Consider the following 25,269-nt stretch of genomic DNA (forward strand, 5'->3'; position numbering starts at 1 on the left):
TACGATATTGCAAGCTATGGGCTCGGAGTGAGTTGTTTAAATGGTAAGTTTTGCTATTTTTGTACAATGGTTGGAGCTGCAATACAATTGTTATGCAAATTTACATTCGTCCTGGACTTTCTGAATGGAAGAATTGCGATTCATATTGTAAAACAATCTCCGAAATAATGCAAACGGTTAAGTGGTATAGAAGTTATTCATTCGAGCCGGAAGAGATCAATTAAGAGTTTAAAAGTTGTCTTGTGATATAGAAGTTCAGTTTTCGAGCCGAAGTCAGACATAAAGAGAGAGATAGTTGTCTAGTGGTATCGAAGTTGTGTGTTCGAGCCGGAAGATATACATTAGGAGGGCAAAGGAGTATAATGTAAAGAAAGTTCGAGCCAGGAGATATGACAGTTGTGTAGAAGCACTGCACTATGTAAGAATAAAATAAGGGTTTTAGTGATACATCTTCTGCACATTTGGCTATTGTATTGTACTGTCGACATACCTATTCCAGCAGTCCCGTTTCTGTTTGCTCTTAAATATCATTTGATTCAGAGGTAACTTAACTCCTTCCTTTACATAAGTGAAGTTTTAAATCTGAAGAGCATATGATTCTATGATAAACGACTGTCCATAGTATTTGGTTGCTTATCTGTAAAGCAAATGGTAATATGATAAACGGCTGTCCAAAGTGATATGTCGTTTATTTTTAAAGCAAATGATTATCTGAAAAATGATTATCTGACAAACTGCTGACAATAAGTCTCTGTTTCGTATTTGTCAAGCAAATGATGATAAGGTAAATGTGTGTAAATGAGGGCTGACCATAGCTCACTGTTGCTTTGTTAGATGATGATCTGATAAATATTGCAAATAGCATGTGTATGTCAGAATAATGCTGCATAACAAAGCATACAATTTTAAGAAAACTTCAACAGTATTCAAAGAGAAAACTGGTAAACGAAATGCATGCATATCTCATGAGCCTAATATCTAGCATGCAGAACGTGTATTCTTCTAACGATCGAATACCAGCCCAGATATAGCCTAAGCAACTAATTATGTCTGCATATTTTCCTTATGACATGGAACAAAATAATATTTATTGTATCATTACTATGCCAACCAACCCCTGCTGCACTTTGTTGGTTTGTTAATAGTTTAAAGACTCTGAACTTCTACGCGCACAATGGCTGTACTACGGCCTTAAAAACGTCCTTGGCACAAAGTTGGACACAAATTAAACGAAGAGTAATTGTATCAGAAGAATAAAAATAATGAAGAAGTTCTGCATGGACGGACAAGCCGCTTATATTTGAGCGGCTAATTATGTTTAGCTAAAAGGATGACGAGTGAGCAAGGGAAGCTTATGTGTCATTTTTGGTTTATATTGTGTGTTGTTTAGTACACGGTGCACACACCATTTGACCCTGACGTTATATGGATACGACATTTAGACCAGTTTGTTTGGACAGTATTCGGTCGGAAATTTGTCGTTTCTGTGTTTCACTTTTTATTCAGGCTATTTTTGTTCAGGCACCTAATGTGGTTTAAGCGGTTTTATGCCATCCCATCATCATGTTGTATTATAAGAAATTTGAAAAGTCAAAAAGGAGTAGATATAGACCTTCACCAGAGGTACAGGTATATAGACGAACAAAAATTTTAATCGACAAACTATAATCAAACTGACACGTAACCGTTTAGAAATTCGAATAATATATATAATTAATTCACTGAAAATACTAGTGAACATACTTGGCATGTAAAGAAATAAGTAAAAAAAAGTCCATACTAGTGAAATATTAGCAGTACCTACTTCTTTTTCTGTATGATAAGTATTGGATATAAGGTTATTACAAAGTTTCCTTAAAATGATGAACAAAGAACGAAAATATGGAGAAAAAGAACGTAAATACTTTAAAATTACTAATATAGCTCCCCTTAGCTAAAGTCATATTGTAACACTAAGGCGTCGAGCAATAGAATGGCTTCTTCCAGGCTCTGCGCGCCTATCTGTTTCGGCCAATGAGGGATCACTTGTGGTAGTGAAAAATCACAATTACCTACTCCTAGTCCTCAATGATAACTATTGGATATAAATCTCTCATATATTATGCAAGACAATCTAAACACAATATTCTTGTCCAAAACTCAGCGGCATATATTCAGATAGAACACACGTTTCAGAAGCCATTGCTATTTCAAACTTTAATGGCATAAGCGGGCAACTTGGCGTTACTTACTACAGTAAAATAGCTGTATTTCAAATACAAAATAGACAAAGTGCAAATGAACCTTCCATAGATCTATGCAATCATGTACATAACGCGTCATGAACATGTTTTAATTACTGAATCTGTTCAAGTGTTCTAACCGTGAGTGCTGTTTAGTTTGTGAATCGCCACAATGACTGCAATAACGCGAAGTTTGACAAGGTTTCTGCGTCGCTTTTAAGTAAACAAAGTTTTCCCACAGCCTAAAATGATCAATCATACTATCTTATGACAGCTATTTTTCAAGTTCAATGAAGGTTTTGAAAATGCAATCTTTGGTTGACTATTTTGTGATTAATGTGTATAAGGAAAACTGAAACTGTACACGCTAAGTGGGTATATTTGAATGGAGACCTCACGATTGTTTTTGTTCCTTTTGTTTAATTAGCTTTCCAATTAGTGTAGATTAAATCACCGAGAATGTCTTTTGAATATGTTTAGCCAGCAGAAGGCCTTTATACAACATAATTACGAATAAATTGAATACATTTAAATGGATATAAATGTATTTAGATACAATAGGTTTTCATATTTAAAATCGTTTTAAAGCTTCAAAATATGTTTGCATACTGTAATTGTCCTCCCTAGATTTGGTGATATATTTGAACGCAGTACGCACAATGGCTTATGTAAGGGTTGAAAAATTGGTTACATATTAGTGTAGAATGAGTATCCGTTTATGTCCCATGCAATACATTAAGACGATATTGGAAGCTTTGGGATGGAAGTGTGCTGTTGAAGTTTAAAACTTTACTTTTGATTGAATATTGATCGAACTTTCTTTAACAGTTTAGTAAAATATCATTTTGAATGATATCATCTTCATTCGCCTTAGACTTTATGAAGACAAAATGTGATTCATATTGTTTAACACGCAGGTGTTTGTTACGTCATTGTTATTTCTATTGCGCTCAATGTGCATTAGTACGATTTCCTATTTGCAGTGGTATACGGCGTTACAATTATCGGCTGTTTATTTAAACAAACATAGTGTAACCTTTCTTAAGGAAAAAATACAATGCTGCACGATATTGTTCGTATTATTCAGGGTGATGAATACTTCCTTCAATGTAACTATATGAACTGTTCGCATGAGGTCGTTTGATCATTCTGTAAAAGACAGAAGGGCGCGATTACTCATTTCACAAGAACAAAAAAGCGCATGCTCCATGGAATATCCTCACGTGCCCTACTACGTTAATATAGTACGACCAAAAGATTGTGTGTGTATGTACACCCTCTTCCCGATATGTAAATGTGGTAGAAAAAATGGATCAAAGATACAATCATATTGTAATGTTGGTACATGTTAAACACTCCCCTCTCCTTTCAAAACTCGTCAACATGGTCTTTGCTTGTCAAAATGGTAGGAAAACGTCATACATTTATACATGAGGAATCACTATTATCTAGGGCTTTATTGCTACGAGGATATCAAAAACAATCTTTATTTACATGAAAACACATTGTTTCTATCCAATGTGTCTGACGATAACCGTGCATGCTTTTGCGAATCTAACTGATCCCTGCCTACACAAATAATGTATTTTTCTTATGTGTCATTACGAAAGGCGTGTAAAGAATTGTACGTGAATAAATAGTGCCGGCTCCAGTTTATTGAAAGTTTTTTAGAGAAACAATTGGGCTTTTCATTTAGTCAAATATCTTACTTAACGTTATTGTTGTTTCTAAATAAAATAGTTTATCGTGTTTAACTTAAAGATAATTTGAAGTCCAATAACTCTTCAGATTGTTAATAATTAAAATATATATCAATAGAAAAACAGGTAACTTAGCTTTATTCTGTTAATAATAGACACTATGAGAGACAAGGGGCCAATTACTGGAAACAACATATATCTATTATAACTAATAGTAGATTTAGGTTGTTTCGAGGAATTTTCACGTTGTCTCTCATGGTTTTGCTTAATAAGAACATAAGACAAGATAACATTTTATGTCTCAAGCAATTCATCAGTTATAACGTTTAGTCTTGTTCGTGTCAGAAGAGATGCATTGTGTCTAAAGGTCTGGTGGTGTAGACATTGTGCGTTCGAGGCAGAACATAATTATTTTGAGGGTGCGAGCGGTCCAATTTAATTTTTGTTAGGAAACACTGCAACGTTGTCTAAGTAGAAATATGGGTTTAATAATGAAGATAGTAATATAACAGTCAAGACAGTAAATGTCGGACTGACGGATCGTGTGTCTATCGTGTAATGCTTGCTCCTTGGTATAATTAAAGGTCACTGCACTTGTCCCTGTTATTTCTTTTATGCCTGAGTAACAGGTGCGGTACCATGGTTAGCATAACTGGGATTGATTTTAGGCGAAACTTTCGACGAAATATAGAAATACAGATACAAAGACATGTTAACCATTTCATCTCCTTTTTTAAGTTCTATACAATGAATTGTTGTTTTTTAAATATATTTATTTTGAATTATTTAAAAGACATATTTTAGCAATCCTTTTTCAATTTCATATAAGTGATGCTGTTAATGCAAATGCCATGCTTAGACTTCTATAAAACATAGCATATTTAAACAATTAAACGACTTAAATAATACAGAATTTAAATTTATTTTATTTTATAGAGCAGTCTGTTTTTGACACTGCCATTATAAGACAGTGTTTAGAAGGATGAAGTCTTAAAATTTGAGAACATTGAAAATAAATCATGAAGCATCTCTTATATTTAGTACAAGGAATTATACAAAACTACATCTTAACTATCTTTTAAGTGTATTGCATAAAAAACATGATAAACAAAATAACCAGTTAATTTGATTATCATGTAATTCTTCCAAAGCACGTTTTTCGCTGTCGTTCCCGCTAACAGTGAGCTCGACATAGCTGTCATAATGGCGGTTCCATGTATGCGCGTGCGAGTTTCAGTGCGTGCATAAATACGTTCGTCCCGAGCAATATCTTGACCCTGCATTATAGGATTTTCAAAAGCTGGCCACAAAGGTTAACCATGATGAGGCGGCTTGTCACGCAAAATACCCAGTGATGTAACTTAAAGGTTCAGGTTACACTTATAGGTCAAAAGTTCATATGAGTAGAGTTGGTGCATTTATAAATTGAGTATATGATGTCTGTGTCAAAGGCTCTTTCAACGGGCTCGACATGTCGCCATTCTGTAGCTTGTTTAATATACTTAAACAATACAATCATAGCCTTTTCAGATACTCTATATGACATATACATACATATATGCCGACCATTAAATTGATCTGTTTGGCAGAATTTCTTTAACACTGCATGGGGATAAAACAGATGAGTATCCTCAATTCCTTTGTTCTTATCAGTCTTAATATAGACAGAAGTACAATAAAGATATCTGCTAAACTAGCTGAGGTTATAAAGCGATAGAGGAAGCAATGTAAATCTATTGGATACAAATGGATCTTTGATTAGTACATGGTTATGAATGTATATCTTATTTAAGCTCAATTGATGCATGTGACATTGGATGACATTGAGTGACAACTAATTCTACTTTTATATGTCCATAAGATTAGTTTGTCCCCTGGGAATATACCAAAAGGAAAGATGCGCATGGCTTCTTTTATGGCTGCATCGAATGAACCTTATACTATTGTTATTACTCTACATGCGATATAATTATCTGTATAAATATCAAGTTGTATACGTTGCGCGATATTATGCTGTAGTAACTGTTATTGTAGTACTGTTCGAAAACATTTTAATGTTTGTTTAAGCCAAAGGGGAGAGATGAAGAGGTGAGAGTCGTCTTGTGATATACAATGTGTTTGTACGAGCATTCATAGGGCGAGACTGGTCTAGTTGTAAAGACGTTTTGTGTTCGAGCCAAAACATACATACATAGGCTGAGAGTTGTAGTTCTATGAAAAAAAGAGTTGTGTATTCGAGTTAGAAGAGAGACATACAAGGATGAGTGTGGTCTAGTGGATAAAAGTTGTGTGTTCGAAGCAGAAGCAAACACCGATGCTTAGAGTGGTCTACTTCGGTTGAAGGTTTGCGTTCAAATCAGAATCAATGCAATAAGATGATGTGAGTGATCGAGCCAGAAATGAGACTTTAATAGAGTGAGAGTAGTCTAATGGTTTGTAATTTGTGTTCGATCCAGATGAGAGACATACATATGGTGAGCATGGTCTAGTGATAAAAGGGTGTGTATATGTGCCAGCAGAGAGATATTAAGAGTATAGGAGTGGTCTCATGGTATATTGAATGTCTCACAAAGTTTGATTAAAAAAAGAGTAATTATAGAATAATGAAGACGTAATACATTGACGAGTCGGGCGCTTATATTCTTGGGTTTAATTTTGATATAGCTAAACTGATACTGAGATTATAAGTATCTTCCATGGCCGAGAGTGTAAGATAGGTTCATTCCGACCCGAGCGTAGGGTGTTTTGCGGAAACGAGGTTTACCGAGTTTCCGCAAAACACCCTGCGCGAGGGACGGGATGGACCTATCTTACACGAACGGTAATGGTAGATGCATTTTCTCCCACCTCAGTTAAACAAAATAAAGTAAAAATATATTTTTTTTCTGGAACTCTTTTGTGCTTAGTGAAAATAATTGCGTATGGATATGTGACAATTCGTGGTTGTCATGGATATACGCGCATTAATTCACATTATAGTCAAATCGGTCTTTAAATAGTTCTAAGGAGAGTGAAGCATTATTTCTTGAAAGGTGAGTGAAAACTGTTTTGACATTTGAAGCGAGAAATAATTAATAAGCGTTCTAAATATTGCCACAAGACAAGGTTTCCATAATGCTACAGACGACAGTCTTCAACAAGGGAGGTAATTACAATGTGACGACCATTAAAAATGAGTTCCATACGGGCATTTCATCTTCGCCCGAGGGCAAGATAAGAATTTCTAGCATGGTTAAATGATTGGATCTACTTAATTGAGGTGGGAGAAAACAATGGAACACTCATAAGCCCTTTGAGATAGATATGTGATGTTTTTTTAGTACACGAAAGACAATATATGTGACACTGATGCCGTATGCAGACAACATGAAGAGCTGTCTTCCGAGCAGTTTTCGGTCTGACATTGGTCTGTTTTTGCGTTACATTTTTATTCAGGTTTACAAAATGCAATATTATTCAGGATGATCTCATTTTAGATACACGCAAAACGTTCATTGAAGTTTAGTTCGCTTTTAGCTTGTAGAAGTTGATTAAGCGTTTTTATGTTAATAAAAGTCCTGATGGCACGACATCAGCTATGTTTTATAAAACTAAATATCCAATCCAAATGAGAGCATAAATTAATATTCACCAGTAGTTGGTAATGAAGACAAAAACACAACTTAAAAAACTAAGCTTTGATTTTGTATACAATTTTGAACGATATTAATGATCATTCACGCGGATTTTGTTAATCAATAACATGAAAGGTATATACCTATATTAACTTACGTACTTAGGATTTATGACAAATAATTTTTCAAATTGAATCTTTGTTTCATATTTTAAAATGGGGGAATATTTGAATGGAGGACGCACAATTGCTTTTGTTTGGAATGAAGAATACGTTCGCAAATATTTGTCGATTAAATCTCTGTTCAAATCTCATGATTAGGAATAGTCCACAGGAGGCAATTTTAAAACAATATAGATTACAATGAATAATAATTCTTAATTAACCTTATGGCATTTCATAACAAATGGTTTTCAAATTCCTTAACGATATGTACTTCATTTATATACGGAAAACTGTCCGTGGGTGTATTTAAATGGAGAACGCACTCTTGCTTTTGTTGGTGTTGAAGTATTAGATCGCCAAAATATGACGATTAAATCTCTGTTTAAGTCTAATGAATAGGAAGAATCCGCAGGAGGCAAATGAAGAACAATATACGATTACACCGAATAACATATCCTAATTAACCTTATGGCATTTCATGAAAAATGGTTTTCAAATGCACAAACCGTTGTGTGCTCTATTTATTAGAGAAAACCTTTAAGATGGTTTATTTGAATAGAAAACGCACAATTGCTTTTGTTTGGGTTGAAATAATAACTCTCAAGTTCATGTTGAATAAAGTGCCGTTCATGAATTATGAAACATATGTATTTTAAGGACGATCCTGCAAGCTATGGGAATGGAGTCTATTGATGCAAGGGTAAGTCAATTTCATTTTTAGTTTCGCTGTTGATTGTACATTGATCGAACATGTTTAAAAGGTTGTATAAACATTTATTAATCGTTCAGTAAGAATAACATAATGAATGCTTACAGTCGTCTTAGATGTTCCCGTGCCGTTGCCAGAAGCATATTTAAATCAAGGCAGTAAATTGATTATTTGAATAGAAGAAAGCATATTTCATTTACCAATGATTTTAGCTTGTATGGCGGTGCAACGATTTGGCGCGTAGTCCCAAAATAATGTACTTTGAACTATTATATTTTTATTTAACTGAACGATTGAGTTTTAATACTAACATTTTGTTGATTACATATGCTTTATTCATGTCATGATGTTGTGTTTATACGCTCTATATTTCTTGTTCAGTGTGATTAGGTCATCAACTCATGTTTAATACCTTTGAATAGTTGGCATGTATCCCTGAATCATCCATACATCAGACATTCCCCTCCCCCTGTCATAATGTGTCCATGTAAAGAAGTGCGTTAGTATTTGGTACGCAGGAGTTGGGTCACTTGATTTGGTATGTACGAGAATTACCCCCTTATATTGCATTCACATAGAAAGTGCATTTGGAACACCTCGGCCAACGAAAACAACCTCGGACGTATGTCGGTTATTCAGTAGAAGTAGCACGTAAAACATTAAATAATAGTACTTTTAAATTGTAGTGTTTTAACTTATATTTTATTGTTTTCTTAACGTATATCTAAGTTTTAATTGAGTGCCAATTAGTTGTTTTATTGCATTATTAATTCAGATTCAAACGAGTATTGACATGAAGTTTAACTGCTAAATTGAACTTAATACGAAGTCTACATGAAGCGTAGTTAAAATGTATAGATTTCTGACATTGTTAACCGTCCATATACATCCGAGGTTATTTTCGATGGAAAATGGTCGAGAAGTTACAAATAATAGAAATGATGATAATTCATTCGGGTATATTTTTACGCCTTATATATATTCTTATTTTCCGCGATGAATAAAATTGATGGGTCGAATTCAATTTTTTTATCTGAGTATGGCTCATCTTATACCATACTTTATGTATACACATACAGTAACTGTGGGGAATAATTGTGTAACAGGCCAACATTTGTTCATTAGTTGCTATGAAAGTAGCGTTCTAGATTTTGAGTTTATAATGAACACGATTTCTGTGTTATGCTTTAAAGCCGTCGAAAGCGATTGTTGTATCGCAACCCTCGTTTTGCGGAAACTCGATAAAACTTGTTTCCATTTGAAGTTTAGATCATTTCATATCTGTTTACTTATTCCGATGAATGTTAAAAAATATTTTAATTTCAATGCTACGTTTTAATGAGATTAGAAAAATGAAATTGTTCGTCATAAACCTCCACGATACTAGATAATATTACTACGAAAAGCGTACTCATGCACATAAATATCCTTTTTATTATGACCACTTTCATGGAATGATATTTTTAGAAAAGTCGGTTACTTTGCCAAAAGTCACCAGGATGTGTGCATTGCATAATGGTATGTTTCAATGTAATAAGATACCAGTAACATGCAATACCATGATGTTTGGTAAATTATATTTTTGAAAAATCGGTGGAGGTCTGCAGAATGTGGTCATGCCACAAAGTTGTGATTTAATGCAATGCGATCCCAGGCACCAGCATTTACCATTTCGTAAGACCATGACGTTGGGTAATGGGATCTATGTACTTAAAGGGACAAAACTGGCCTTTTCAACGAACGGGTATTCCAATTCATATTAGGATCACAAAACTTCTCACGCATCTGTTTTGGTTCATATTTCCAAATATTTTCCCTACAAGCACTATTCAGAGCTTATAATGTGATTTCTTTGAAGTGACACTCTTAATAAAACTCAATACATAAACATGCAACTTGATTGATTAACCTTTAACTACTTACTAAATAATTGCATTTATGGAAAATATTAATTACTGATAACAAGATTGTAACCGTGTATTTAATAGCTAAAACGCAATTATTATTTTTTAAATTGGTGAATTTAAAAGATTTACTGTGATCTTCTATATTTTCATATGGTAGAAATATCGTGTTTTCTGCACATTTCTTTCAAATTAAACTCGGTATCCTCCATAAGAATAATTGTTTTCGACATTTATTCATTTGGTGTCACCTCAGGGGTGGTATTCAATGTCAAATTAAGATAATCGTATTTTCATACATCATTGAATTTTCTTCATGTCATCTAACTATTACATAGTAAGACCGTTACATTTTATTGAACGTGTATTGTTAACGAGAAAAAAGCCATAACCGTAACTTATGATTTGTTTGTATTGACGCATTTCCGTGACTCAACTTTAATATATTGTTGTATGTTATGTTTTTGAGCAAGTGGCCTTTACGTACCAATTAAACAGTTGACTTGCCTTGACTTGAATTAAGAAAAACATACTTCCTGGATTCTTTATCATGGGTTATGCATGGATATGTTAGGTTTGAACGACGCATGTATTGTATTCAGCTCACTAAATACATTAGTTATCCAGGTTGTGTGCGTTGCGCGTTAGGGTTCTCATACATGTTCCAGGGAAATGGAGAAGAGGTGCGGTTGTGTCAATCAAACACAAGGGGGTATGCGCGTTATGGGACACTCTCATATGTTTCAGTGGTGGAAGGGCAGGGTGGGTTGCGTGTATGTTTATCACTGAAACGTGCATCAGGGCAATGGGGGTATGCAGGTTATTGGGTACGCACATATGTTTCAGTGGTGAAAGGGCAGAGTTGGTTGCGGGTTTGTCTATCACTCACATGTGCGTCAGAACAATGGGGTATGCGGGTTATGGTACACTCACATATGTTTCAGTGGTGAAAGGGCAGAGTTGGTTGCGGGTTTGTCTATCACTCACACGTGCATCAGGGCAATGGGGGTATGTGGGTTATCGGGCACTCACATATGTTTCAGTGGTGAAAGGGCAGGGTTGGTTGAGGATATGTCTATCACGCACACGTGCGTCAGAGCAATAGGGGCATGTGAGTTATCGGGCACTCACATATGTTTCAGTGGTGAAAGGGCAGAGTTGGTTGCGGATTTGTCTATCACTCACACGTGCATCTGGGCAATGGGGGTATGCGGGTAATAGGACACTCACAAAATGTTTCAGTGGTGAAATGGCAGAGTTGGTTGCGGATATGTATATCACTCACACGTGCATCTGGGCTATTGGGGTATGCGGGTAATAGGACACTCACATATGTTTCAGTGGTGAAAGGGCAGAGTTGGTTGCGGATATGTATATCACTCACACGTGCATCAGGGCAATTGGGGTATGCGGGTAATAGGACACTCACATATGTTTCAGTGGTGAAAGGGCAGGGTGGGTTGCGGGTATGTCTATCACTCACACGTGCATCAGGGCAATTGGGGTATGCGGGTAATAGGACACTCACATATGTTTCAGTGGAGATGGAGAAATTGTTGTTTAAATATAGTTCAGCGGTGATGGGATACTAACATATGTATCAGGGGATAATGGTGTATGTTGGTATAGGGGCAATTAAACATGTACCAATGTGTTGTGCGTGGCGGTGGTAAGGGTACCAACACATGTATTTGGGAGGAGGGGGGGAAGAGGTGGACATCAACTCACACATCAATCAGCAATAATAGTTTAACCTTCATCTGAGAATTTGAAAATAAGCAGCTTCAATGTAATGAATGTTCTTGTTATAAAATAAACAATATGTTAACATTCTTGTTCTTATTTTACAGCTTCACATTGGCGGGAACATAATCACGGAAACGTCGACGCAGACCCTCGTTAGCACAATCAAATTTGATCTTTGAAGTTTTATTTCACGATTTGACTTCAAAATGTTTAACTAATTTAGCAAAAGAAATTTAAAATATTGAACATTCGAAGTGCGAACTTTTAAATAATTGTTTTATTGAACATTTTACATTGTAAGGAATGGTCCAATAGATAAAGAGAATTAAGCCGCAAGCTGGTAAAAAACAAACATTATACATCAAAACTACGTTACAGAAAAAATAAGCACAAAAGAAAGTCATCATGGGAAATTACCAAGTATCCGCAAATAATCACCAAGCGCAGTTAGAGACCAATACAAATTTGTTAGGAACAGACGTTGATGCACAATTTACTAAAACGGAGGCTGAGATTTCACAGCAGCAGCAGCGGGTTGATGAAGCTTTAGGAACGAGTAGGTTTAATAATTAAATTACTTGATATGATAAATCCATTATGTCATATTTTTCTGATGATTCTGCACCCACCAGTAGGTACATACAAATCATTATATTAACTGCTCGGTCTGCATAGAAAAGTGTCAAAAATTGAACCTTTTTTACTTTATAACTATCAAACGTCAACATATTAACATATCAGGATTTGTCCTAACTCATTGTTTATATATTAATATATTAAGATATGTAATCACTACACTGAAGTGCCATTTTAACTGAATATGAAAAACAACTTCCAATAAACCTCTCATATGTTAGTTTTAGCATAAACTTATTTAATTGTACAACGACTGTGAAACAAACTGTTGCAACTTATATTTATCACTCTACTAGGCACGATATTGTGCGAGAGTCTGGTCTTGTGTTTTGGGGGAAACCGGAGTACCCGGAGGATACTCACTTGTCCGACTTGTGTGACCACAAACCAAACCGCTCAGGCCGGGAATAGAACCCGGGTTGCCTAGGTTAAAAGCGAGTGCACTAACCATTGCGCAAATTACATCATATATCATTTTAATTTTTAAATAATCATGCATACACATTTTACGCTCTAAACAAAAACACGTTTCACATTTTAATTATATTTAAAGACTCAACGAATGAACACCAAGCACTGTTAAAGAAAAATACAATAGTGTGTGTTGCAGCCATTGACGATGCTGGGGGTCGAGACACACAGGGTATTGGTGAGGATGCAGAAGCATACAAGCGAGACATTGGCGCTCTAGCTACAATGGAAAAGGCCGAGATTACACAGCCTCAGCAGCAGCAGCAACAACAACAGCAGCAGCAGCAGCAGCAGCAGAAGGATGAAGCCGTCATAGCGGGTATGTTCAATGTGTTTACAGTACGGAAAACAATGTATTCTAGTATTTTAATGTTTTCAATAATTTCCGCACCCACCAGTAGGGCATAGAGATCTTTATTTGAATTCAACTGGAAAAAGAGGAAAGGTCAAAGAACCTTTTTGGTTTTGAACTTTTATTTGTAAAAATGTCGATTTTTCAGGATTTGTCTACAAACATTGTTTGCTTATTGAAACCAATAGACATTAAGTGCAATTTTAACTGAATATGAAATTCATCTGCCAATGAACCTCTTATATATGAACTATATTATGTTATAGACATTTTAAAAACAATATGATAACTCAATTTACTCTCTAAACGTATGTAACTTTCACATATGAACTATCCTTAAAGACTCGACGAACAAACAGCTAGCGCAGCTCGAGAAAAGGACACAATTGTGTGCAACCGTCATTGAAGATGCTGCTGATCGAGGAATAGAACGTATTGATGAGGGCGCAGAAGCACACATGCGAGACCTTGACAAACAAGCTTCTAAAAAGAAGGCCGAGATATCACAGTTCCAGCAGCAGGTTGATGAAGACTTCAGAATGAGTAAGTTCAATTTTACAGAATTTAACGTTTTCCAATGATTTCTGTACCATATAGTAGAACATGTACATGTACTTCTCAATACGAGTTCCAAAGTTAACAAACACAATGTTTGGGCCGTTTTGTTATTACTTTCAATCGAAGATAAATCTAAATACAGGATGTGTATACCAATAGCATTATTTAAATTTTTGAAAAGGTAATCATTACACATCGATTGCAATTTTAAAAGAAACATCACTTGTACTGGTATGCGTAGTTACACGTGCGGATTATACTCGCAAATGAGTTTTAATCTCGGAATGACTTTGCGATTTTTTAAAACTTGTACAATTTTGCTCACAGATATTGCATAACTAGCTTTTCTCGTGCTATCGTTAACATAATTCTAAACTTGAACATATGACACATTTCTACATGACGTGTTTAAGAAACAAATCCATACAGACACGTAGCCATGTAGGCAGTGTTTCGCAGCCTCTGTGTATCTGATGATCTTTTTCTCGGAATTTGCATTCTTGTATTCATAAAACAAGTTCAAGATGTGAAGTTTTTCATTCGTATCTTTCAGTTTCTAGGTAGAGTATATTCACATGCTAAGTGTCATGTTTGTTCATGTGGTGTTGTATGTAAATCATAAACACCTCATTGTAACGAAGCACAACAAATAACAAACGTGAACGAACACGGTTAAATTAACACAAAAACGCATGCTTAATTACGCTTATTAATAGATTTCCTTTCTTAAACGGTAATTAATTTAAAAATAGATAGCCAAACGTTCGCCACTTGATTTCTACTGTCATGGTGTATACTGTCTCTTATTCTACGTTTGTTCACTTTCAAAAGCATTAAAAAGTGAAATATGCGATGCAAAATTTGTAAAACTTTCGAATACATACCGAGTTTAAAAAACAGATGTTGACAACTGGTTCCTTACGATAATGTTTTGAAAGGATTATACATACATATCATTTTGAATAACTCTGCAGGGCGGACGTCCACACGTTTTAATTGATTTTGAAGGGGTTTCGAATACAGCCTCCGTGATGCTTATTTTTTACTGCAAATTTCTGAACGATAATTAACCTGGCATTAATTTTATTCATTATAACATACCCTCAAGAAAGAGTTAAAAAAGATGTGATAGTTTATTGAAATGACCCAATTTTTTGAAACGTAATAAGGCGAATTATCGCCTAACACTACTCGTTTTTGGCGATGGTTAGGGTACTTATATTAAAAATTGTGCCTTCCTACTTAGTTGAAAAAACACATAAGTTATGTTGGTCTTACTTCGAACGTTGAGCGCTTTGTCGAGTCTGAATTTTAAGCCCCAAAAATAGGGAAAATGACTAAAGTACCCCTAAACAGTGTAAGTATGCAATAAGTGAATTGGCACTTCTTTCTGACGGTAGCTTTATTTGGTGCAACATAAAAATTGATATGAAGTGTGGTAGTTCGTCTACCATATCTTAAAGGTCGTTTGTATTATTACTACAACAACAATAGAATTTCGCTTTGCGAAAGTATTCTCAATGGTATACATTTGAATGCCTTTGATATGATTTGTTTAATGTTTACGAAAGAAATATAAAATTTGTGGTCGCCTTCATAGACAATTCAATTTGTTTTTAAAAGTTCTCAATCATTGTAATAAAGTAACGAACAATGGGCTGATGCGATTAACATTTAGAGATAAATTTTCAACACGCGCTTTGTTGAATCAAATGCACTTAGGTTGCTCCCATTTTCGCTCACGTGACCCCCCCCCCCCCAGAATTGTCGCTGAAATACAATATCGATTGTGGAATATGACCACACTATTTTGTGTATTACAGAGCTGAAAAACACTCTACTTCGACACCATTCGAAAAGCAACTCTACCCTTTTGCCGGGACCGTTCTTTCCTGACTCAGTGAGTCTAGAAGACTTCTACGTTCCTCCTAGGCTTTCGGAGGTATTGAACAAAATGAGCAGAAAGAAGAACGGACCAAAAGAAAAGGAGACACGACCTATTACATCCTTGGAACAGCTACTGACACCTGATGATACAACGAATCAATTAACAATCATAACCGCGAATGCTGGTGTTGGTAAATCATCTTTTTGTAAATTTCTATCTGTTTTGTGGTGCGAATTACATGACCAAACAACGGATACCACCAGCAAATTTACCGAGCGTTTTGACATTAATTTCGATTCTTTGAAAGATATACCCTATTTGCTCTACATTCCATTGAGGGATATTCCACCAGACCGAACCCATTCTATCGAAGAAATTATTTTTGCTCATTTGGAACATGTTATAGGATACCAAGAGCAAGACCAAAAAATATTTGAGAGAATATTTATGGACGAACGCTGTTTGGTAATATTAGATGGAATGGACGAGTCTTCCTTGTCAACACTGAATTCACCAAAGGCAAATCGGAAGTACAACATAATAATTACATGCCGCCCATGGAAACTCGCAAATACGGACTTGCCAAAATACATGCATGTATGTATTGACGATCTCAACGAAATTGCACGAACAAAGCTTTTTAAACACGTGAATACAATCTTAAACACAAAATATGGGACCACGTTTAACGTTCAAGATTTCTTTGTCACTTTGGAAACTCAAAAACTGCAGTCACTATCCTTCAACACACAAGTTGGTCTGCATCTGTACTGCATCTGGCAAGACAGAAAGAAAGGCGAAAACTCCGAAAAAAGCAAAAAGAGTGTGGCGCTAGGACCTACAAGATCACACATTTATGCAGACATATTGGAAATGATGTTCAGTCCTAAAACAAACAGAAGAAAAGAAAACTCAGAACGTACACAATTATCCGCTCCCAAACAAATGCCTCTTCCTACACTTCCTTCATGTTTTGATGGCCGGAGGCTGTGCAAAACAAAATCTTGTTTAATTTATAAATCAGGACAAATTGCCTTTCATATGTTAATCAACTCGAAATATCATTTTGATGAGGCGACCATTGACTCGTTAGAGGATGAGCAGTTTCTTTTAGATTCAGGACTGATTTTAGCCGATAGGTCAGATGAGTGCAGTACTAAACGCAAGGTGTACCGTTTTCTGCATAAAACCTACCAGGAGATGTTAGCAGCAGTATATATGTCGTCACTGAGCACCGAGAGTGAAGACTGGCTTGCGTTCAAAAACACATACGATACGGTGTGTTCACCGGACATACTGGCCTTCCTGTGCGTGATGAACTACGAGCAGGGTCTGCGATGTTCGAAATTTTTCGGCGACATCGAGAGAGAGTTTTATAGAGAAGGTACATTCTATGCCACTGAGATCATCGAGTACCAAGACGCCGTGCAGTTAGCGTACACCGAATGTGTTAACAATGGAGTGTCAAATCCGCAACTTACGCTTAGACATGCATGCGTTCCAGCGTTTCGTCCCCTATTGCAACAGAGCGCTAGCGAACTTAAGTCGTGTTGTATTAAATGTTCAAAAGAAATCTCTGTTGAAACAAGCTTACTAGGCATGGAACAACTTAACTTATTAGTTATATCAAATGGAAAAGAGGACGAAACTGATCCACAAATTATTCCAACAGAATTGCTAAACAAGTTAACAGTTCTATGTCTATACGATTTGCATATAGACAATGATAACTTGAACCTTGCATCCTGTGGGAATATCAAAATCTTGATTCTACAGAATATTAGCCTCCAGCAAGTGACCATCGTCCCGCATCAACTGGAAGTGTTCTGGGTCTCCATCAAAAATGACATGCAGGATAACACACCGCCTATGGAAGTGTCATTCGCACACGACGAACAGTTTTCAAACAAATTACGCGAGCTCAGTCTTGACAACGTAACCTTAAATGAAACACTTAATATACAACAGTGTGATAAGCTACAGCAATTGCAATTGGACACATTAACATTCCCTGATGAATTCCACTTGGACCTGTCCTCGTTCACGACACTCACAGAGATAACCCTGCAAAACCTCCGCCTCAAGCATGCAACTATCGCACCAGTCCTGTTAGAGCAGTTCTGGGTCGCCATCAAAAATGACATACGGGATAACACACCGCCTATGGAAGTGTCATTTGCCCACAGTGGACAGTTTTCAAACAAAATACGAAAGCTCAGTCTTGACAACGTAAGCTTAAAGGAAACACTTAATATACAACAGTGTGATAAGCTACAAAAATTGCAATTGAACACATTAACATTTCCTGATGACTTTCACCTGGACCTTTCCTCCACCACGGACCTCACATCGGTAATACTTAATAACCTCCGCCTCAAGCATGTGACCATCGCACCGGCCCTGTTAGAAGAGTTCTGGGTCACCATCAACAATGACATGTGGGAGAACACACCGCCTATGGAAGTGTCATTCGCACACGACGCACAGTTTTCAAACAAATTACGAAAGCTCAGTCTTGACAACGTAACCTTAAATGAAACACTTAATATACAACAGTGTGATAAGCTACAGCAATTGCAATTGGGCACATTAACATTCCCTGATGAATTCCACTTGGACCTGTCCTCGTTCACGACACTCACAGAGATAACCCTGCAAAACCTCCGCCTCAAGCATGCAACTATCGCACCAGTCCTGTTAGAGCAGTTCTGGGTCGCCATCAAAAATGACATACGGGATAACACACCGCCTATGGAAGTGTCATTTGCCCACAGTGGACAGTTTTCAAACAAAATACGAAAGCTCAGTCTTGACAACGTAAGCTTAAAGGAAACACTTAATATACAACAGTGTGATAAGCTACAAAAATTGCAATTGAACACATTAACATTTCCTGATGACTTTCACCTGGACCTTTCCTCCACCACGGACCTCACATCGGTAATACTTAATAACCTCCGCCTCAAGCATGTGACCATCGCACCGGCCCTGTTAGAAGAGTTCTGGGTCACCATCAACAATGACATGTGGGAGAACACACCGCCTATGGAAGTGTCATTCGCACACGACGCACAGTTTTCAAACAAATTACGAAAGCTCAGTCTTGACAACGTAACCTTAAATGAAACACTTAATATACAACAGTGTGATAAGCTACAAAAATTGCAATTGGACACATTAACATTTCCTGATGAATTCCACTTGGACCTGTCCTCGTTCACGACTCTCACAGAGATAACCCTGCAAAACCTCCGCCTCAAGCATGCAACTATCGCACCAGCCCTGTTAGAAGAGTTCTGGGTCACCATCAAAAATGAAATACGGGATAACACACCGCCTATGGAAGTGTCATTCGCACACGACGCACAGTTTTCAAACAAATTACGCGAGCTCAGTCTTGACAACGTAACCTTATATGAAACACTTAATATACAACAGTGTGATAAGCTACAGAAATTGCAATTGGACACATTAACATTTCCTGATGAATTCCACTTGGACCTGTCCTCGTTCACGACTCTCACAGAGATAACCCTGCTAAACCTCCGCCTCAAGCATGCAACTATCGCACCGGCCCTGTTAGAGAAGTTCTGGGTCTCCATCAAAAATGACATGCAGGATAACACACCGCCTATGGAAGTGTCATTCGCACACAACGCACAGTTTTCAAACAAATTACGCGAGCTCAGTCTTGACAACGTAACCTTAAATGAAACACTTAATATACAACAGTGTGATAAGCTAAAACAATTGCAATTGGACACATTAACATTTCCTGATGACTTTCACCTGGACCTTTCCTCCACCACGGACCTCACATCGGTAATACTTAATAACCTCCGCCTCAAGCATGTGACCATCGCACCGGCCCTGTTAGAAGAGTTCTGGGTCACCATCAACAATGACATGTGGGAGAACACACCGCCTATGGAAGTGTCATTCGCACACGACGCACAGTTTTCAAACAAATTACGAAAGCTCAGTCTTGACAACGTAACCTTAAATGAAACACTTAATATACAGCAGTGTGATAAACTACAAGTACTGCGATTGGACACGTTAACATTCCCTGATGAATTCCACTTGGACCTGTCATCCTTCACGAGCCTCACACAGATTAACCTGCAAAACCTCCGCCTCAAGCATGCAACTATCGCACCGGCCCTGTTAGAGAAGTTCTGGGTCTCCATTAAAAATGACATACGGGATAACACACCGCCTATGGAAGTGTCATTCGCACACAGTGAACAGTTTTCAGACAAATTACGGAAGCTCAGTCTTGACAACGTAACCTTAAATGAAACACTTAATATACAACAGTGTGATAAGCTACAGCAATTGCAATTGGACACATTAACATTTCCTGATGACTTTCACCTGGACCTTTCCTCCACCACGGACCTCACATCGGTAATACTTAATAACCTCCGCCTCAAGCATGTGACCATCGCACCGGCCCTGTTAGAAGAGTTCTGGGTCACCATCAACAATGACATGTGGGAGAACACACCGCCTATGGAAGTGTCATTCGCACACGACGCACAGTTTTCAAACAAATTACGAAAGCTCAGTCTTGACAACGTAACCTTAAATGAAACACTTAATATACAGCAGTGTGATAAACTACAAGTACTGCGATTGGACACGTTAACATTCCCTGATGAATTCCACTTGGACCTGTCCTCGTTCACGACTCTCACAGAGATAACCCTGCAAAACCTCCGCCTCAAGCATGCAACTATCGCACCAGTCCTGTTAGAAGAGTTCTGGGTCTCCATCAAAAATGAAATACGGGATAACACACCGCCTATGGAAGTGTCATTCGCACACAGTGAACAGTTTTCAGACAAATTACGCGAGCTCAGTCTTGACAACGTAACCTTAAATGAAACACTTAATATACAACAGTGTGATAAGCTACAAAAATTGCAATTGAACACATTAACATTTCCTGATGACTTTCACCTGGACCTTTCCTCCACCACGGACCTCACATCGGTAATACTTAATAACCTCCGCCTCAAGCATGTGACCATCGCACCGGCCCTGTTAGAAAGGTTCTGGGTCGCCATCAAAAATGACATACGGGATAACACACCGCCTATGGAAGTGTCATTCGCCCACAGTGAACAGTTTTCAGACAAATTACGCGAGCTCAGTCTTGACAACGTAACCTTAAATGAAACACTTAATATACAACAGTGTGATAAGCTACAGCAATTGCAATTGGACACATTAACATTCCCTGATGAATTCCACTTGGACCTGTCCTCGTTCACGACACTCACAGAGATAACCCTGCAAAACCTCCGCCTCAAGCATGCAACTATCGCACCAGTCCTGTTAGAGCAGTTCTGGGTCGCCATCAAAAATGACATACGGGATAACACACCGCCTATGGAAGTGTCATTTGCCCACAGTGGACAGTTTTCAAACAAAATACGAAAGCTCAGTCTTGACAACGTAAGCTTAAAGGAAACACTTAATATACAACAGTGTGATAAGCTACAAAAATTGCAATTGAACACATTAACATTTCCTGATGACTTTCACCTGGACCTTTCCTCCACCACGGACCTCACATCGGTAATACTTAATAACCTCCGCCTCAAGCATGTGACCATCGCACCGGCCCTGTTAGAAGAGTTCTGGGTCACCATCAACAATGACATGTGGGAGAACACACCGCCTATGGAAGTGTCATTCGCACACGACGCACAGTTTTCAAACAAATTACGAAAGCTCAGTCTTGACAACGTAACCTTAAATGAAACACTTAATATACAACAGTGTGATAAGCTACAGCAATTGCAATTGGGCACATTAACATTCCCTGATGAATTCCACTTGGACCTGTCCTCGTTCACGACACTCACAGAGATAACCCTGCAAAACCTCCGCCTCAAGCATGCAACTATCGCACCAGTCCTGTTAGAGCAGTTCTGGGTCGCCATCAAAAATGACATACGGGATAACACACCGCCTATGGAAGTGTCATTTGCCCACAGTGGACAGTTTTCAAACAAAATACGAAAGCTCAGTCTTGACAACGTAAGCTTAAAGGAAACACTTAATATACAACAGTGTGATAAGCTACAAAAATTGCAATTGAACACATTAACATTTCCTGATGACTTTCACCTGGACCTTTCCTCCACCACGGACCTCACATCGGTAATACTTAATAACCTCCGCCTCAAGCATGTGACCATCGCACCGGCCCTGTTAGAAGAGTTCTGGGTCACCATCAACAATGACATGTGGGAGAACACACCGCCTATGGAAGTGTCATTCGCACACGACGCACAGTTTTCAAACAAATTACGAAAGCTCAGTCTTGACAACGTAACCTTAAATGAAACACTTAATATACAACAGTGTGATAAGCTACAAAAATTGCAATTGGACACATTAACATTTCCTGATGAATTCCACTTGGACCTGTCCTCGTTCACGACTCTCACAGAGATAACCCTGCAAAACCTCCGCCTCAAGCATGCAACTATCGCACCAGCCCTGTTAGAAGAGTTCTGGGTCACCATCAAAAATGAAATACGGGATAACACACCGCCTATGGAAGTGTCATTCGCACACGACGCACAGTTTTCAAACAAATTACGCGAGCTCAGTCTTGACAACGTAACCTTATATGAAACACTTAATATACAACAGTGTGATAAGCTACAGAAATTGCAATTGGACACATTAACATTTCCTGATGAATTCCACTTGGACCTGTCCTCGTTCACGACTCTCACAGAGATAACCCTGCTAAACCTCCGCCTCAAGCATGCAACTATCGCACCGGCCCTGTTAGAGAAGTTCTGGGTCTCCATCAAAAATGACATGCAGGATAACACACCGCCTATGGAAGTGTCATTCGCACACGACGCACAGTTTTCAAACAAATTACGCGAGCTCAGTCTTGACAACGTAACCTTAAATGAAACACTTAATATACAACAGTGTGATAAGCTAAAACAATTGCAATTGGACACATTAACATTTCCTGATGACTTTCACCTGGACCTTTCCTCCACCACGGACCTCACATCGGTAATACTTAATAACCTCCGCCTCAAGCATGTGACCATCGCACCGGCCCTGTTAGAAGAGTTCTGGGTCACCATCAACAATGACATGTGGGAGAACACACCGCCTATGGAAGTGTCATTCGCACACGACGCACAGTTTTCAAACAAATTACGAAAGCTCAGTCTTGACAACGTAACCTTAAATGAAACACTTAATATACAGCAGTGTGATAAACTACAAGTACTGCGATTGGACACGTTAACATTCCCTGATGAATTCCACTTGGACCTGTCATCCTTCACGAGCCTCACACAGATTAACCTGCAAAACCTCCGCCTCAAGCATGCAACTATCGCACCGGCCCTGTTAGAGAAGTTCTGGGTCTCCATTAAAAATGACATACGGGATAACACACCGCCTATGGAAGTGTCATTCGCACACAGTGAACAGTTTTCAGACAAATTACGGAAGCTCAGTCTTGACAACGTAACCTTAAATGAAACACTTAATATACAACAGTGTGATAAGCTACAGCAATTGCAATTGGACACATTAACATTTCCTGATGACTTTCACCTGGACCTTTCCTCCACCACGGACCTCACATCGGTAATACTTAATAACCTCCGCCTCAAGCATGTGACCATCGCACCGGCCCTGTTAGAAGAGTTCTGGGTCACCATCAACAATGACATGTGGGAGAACACACCGCCTATGGAAGTGTCATTCGCACACGACGCACAGTTTTCAAACAAATTACGAAAGCTCAGTCTTGACAACGTAACCTTAAATGAAACACTTAATATACAGCAGTGTGATAAACTACAAGTACTGCGATTGGACACGTTAACATTCCCTGATGAATTCCACTTGGACCTGTCCTCGTTCACGACTCTCACAGAGATAACCCTGCAAAACCTCCGCCTCAAGCATGCAACTATCGCACCAGTCCTGTTAGAAGAGTTCTGGGTCTCCATCAAAAATGAAATACGGGATAACACACCGCCTATGGAAGTGTCATTCGCACACAGTGAACAGTTTTCAGACAAATTACGCGAGCTCAGTCTTGACAACGTAACCTTAAATGAAACACTTAATATACAACAGTGTGATAAGCTACAAAAATTGCAATTGAACACATTAACATTTCCTGATGACTTTCACCTGGACCTTTCCTCCACCACGGACCTCACATCGGTAATACTTAATAACCTCCGCCTCAAGCATGTGACCATCGCACCGGCCCTGTTAGAAAGGTTCTGGGTCGCCATCAAAAATGACATACGGGATAACACACCGCCTATGGAAGTGTCATTCGCCCACAGTGAACAGTTTTCAGACAAATTACGCGAGCTCAGTCTTGACAACGTAACCTTAAATGAAACACTTAATATACAACAGTGTGATAAGCTACAGCAATTGCAATTGGACACATTAACATTCCCTGATGAATTCCACTTGGACCTGTCCTCGTTCACGACACTCACAGAGATAACCCTGCAAAACCTCCGCCTCAAGCATGCAACTATCGCACCAGTCCTGTTAGAGAAGTTCTGGGTCTCCATTAAAAATGAAATACGGGATAACACACCGCCTATGGAAGTGTCATTCGCACACGACGCACAGTTTTCAAACAAATTACGCGAGCTCAGTCTTGACAACGTAACCTTAAATGAAACACTTAATATACAACAGTGTGATAAGCTACAGCAATTGCAATTGGACACATTAACATTTCCTGATGAATTCCACTTGGACCTGTCCTCGTTCACGACTCTCACAGAGATAACCCTGCAAAACCTCCGCCTCAAGCATGCAACTATCGCACCAGTCCTGTTAGAAGAGTTCTGAGTCTCCATCAAAAATGACATACGGGATAACACATCGCCTATGGAAGTGTCATTCGCACACGACGCACAGTTTTCAAACAAATTACGAAAGCTCAGTCTGGACAACGTAACCTTAAATGAAACACTTAATATACAACAGTGTTATAAACTACAAGTACTGCGATTGGACACGTTAACATTCCCTGATGAATTCCACTTGGACCTGTCCTCGTTCACGACACTCACAGAGATAACCCTGCAAAACCTCCGCCTCAAGCATGTGACTATCGCACCAGTCCTGTTAGAGAAGTTCTGGGTCTCCATTAAAAATGAAATACGGGATAACACACCGCCTATGGAAGTGTCATTCGCACACAGTGAACAGTTTTCAGACAAATTACGCGAGCTCAGTCTTGACAACGTAACCTTAAATGAAACACT

General features: G+C 38.1%; 1 protein-coding gene across 6 annotated transcripts; it reads left to right on the top strand.

The window, feature by feature from the left end:
- The first annotated feature begins 261 nt into the window (after positions 1-261).
- LOC128206477 (uncharacterized) lies at positions 262-24,951 on the top strand. Of its 6 annotated transcripts, none has more exons than XM_052908913.1 (6): positions 262-418; positions 8,358-8,400; positions 12,164-12,615; positions 13,249-13,485; positions 13,861-14,061; positions 15,900-24,951. In XM_052908913.1, exons 3-6 carry the CDS (start codon positions 12,465-12,467, stop codon positions 24,848-24,850), a joined length of 9,540 nt encoding a protein of 3,179 aa, XP_052764873.1. In that variant the 5' UTR covers positions 262-418; positions 8,358-8,400; positions 12,164-12,464; the 3' UTR covers positions 24,851-24,951. The 6 variants fall into 6 exon arrangements, with proteins under 6 accessions (XP_052764873.1, XP_052764872.1, XP_052764875.1 ...); XM_052908915.1 differs by lacking the exon at positions 262-418 and adding an exon at positions 7,258-7,328; XM_052908912.1 differs by having other exon boundaries at positions 8,358-12,615.
- The last annotated feature ends 318 nt before the right edge of the window (positions 24,952-25,269 follow it).

The sequence above is a fragment of the Mya arenaria genome, chromosome 10, assembly GCF_026914265.1.
Source record: "Mya arenaria isolate MELC-2E11 chromosome 10, ASM2691426v1".
In the NCBI taxonomy this organism is placed as follows: domain Eukaryota; kingdom Metazoa; phylum Mollusca; class Bivalvia; order Myida; family Myidae; genus Mya; species Mya arenaria.

Bases quoted from the DNA above. Each gene is read 5' to 3' on its own strand.
- LOC128206477 (XM_052908912.1), top strand. From the start codon at position 12,465: ATGGGAAATTACCAAGTATCCGCAAATAATCACCAAGCGCAGTTAGAG. The intron at 12,616-13,248 runs GTAGGTTTAATA...TTATATTTAAAG, and splicing joins TGATGAAGCTTTAGGAACGA to ACTCAACGAATGAACACCAA. The intron at 14,062-15,899 runs GTAAGTTCAATT...TGTGTATTACAG, and splicing joins TGATGAAGACTTCAGAATGA to AGCTGAAAAACACTCTACTT.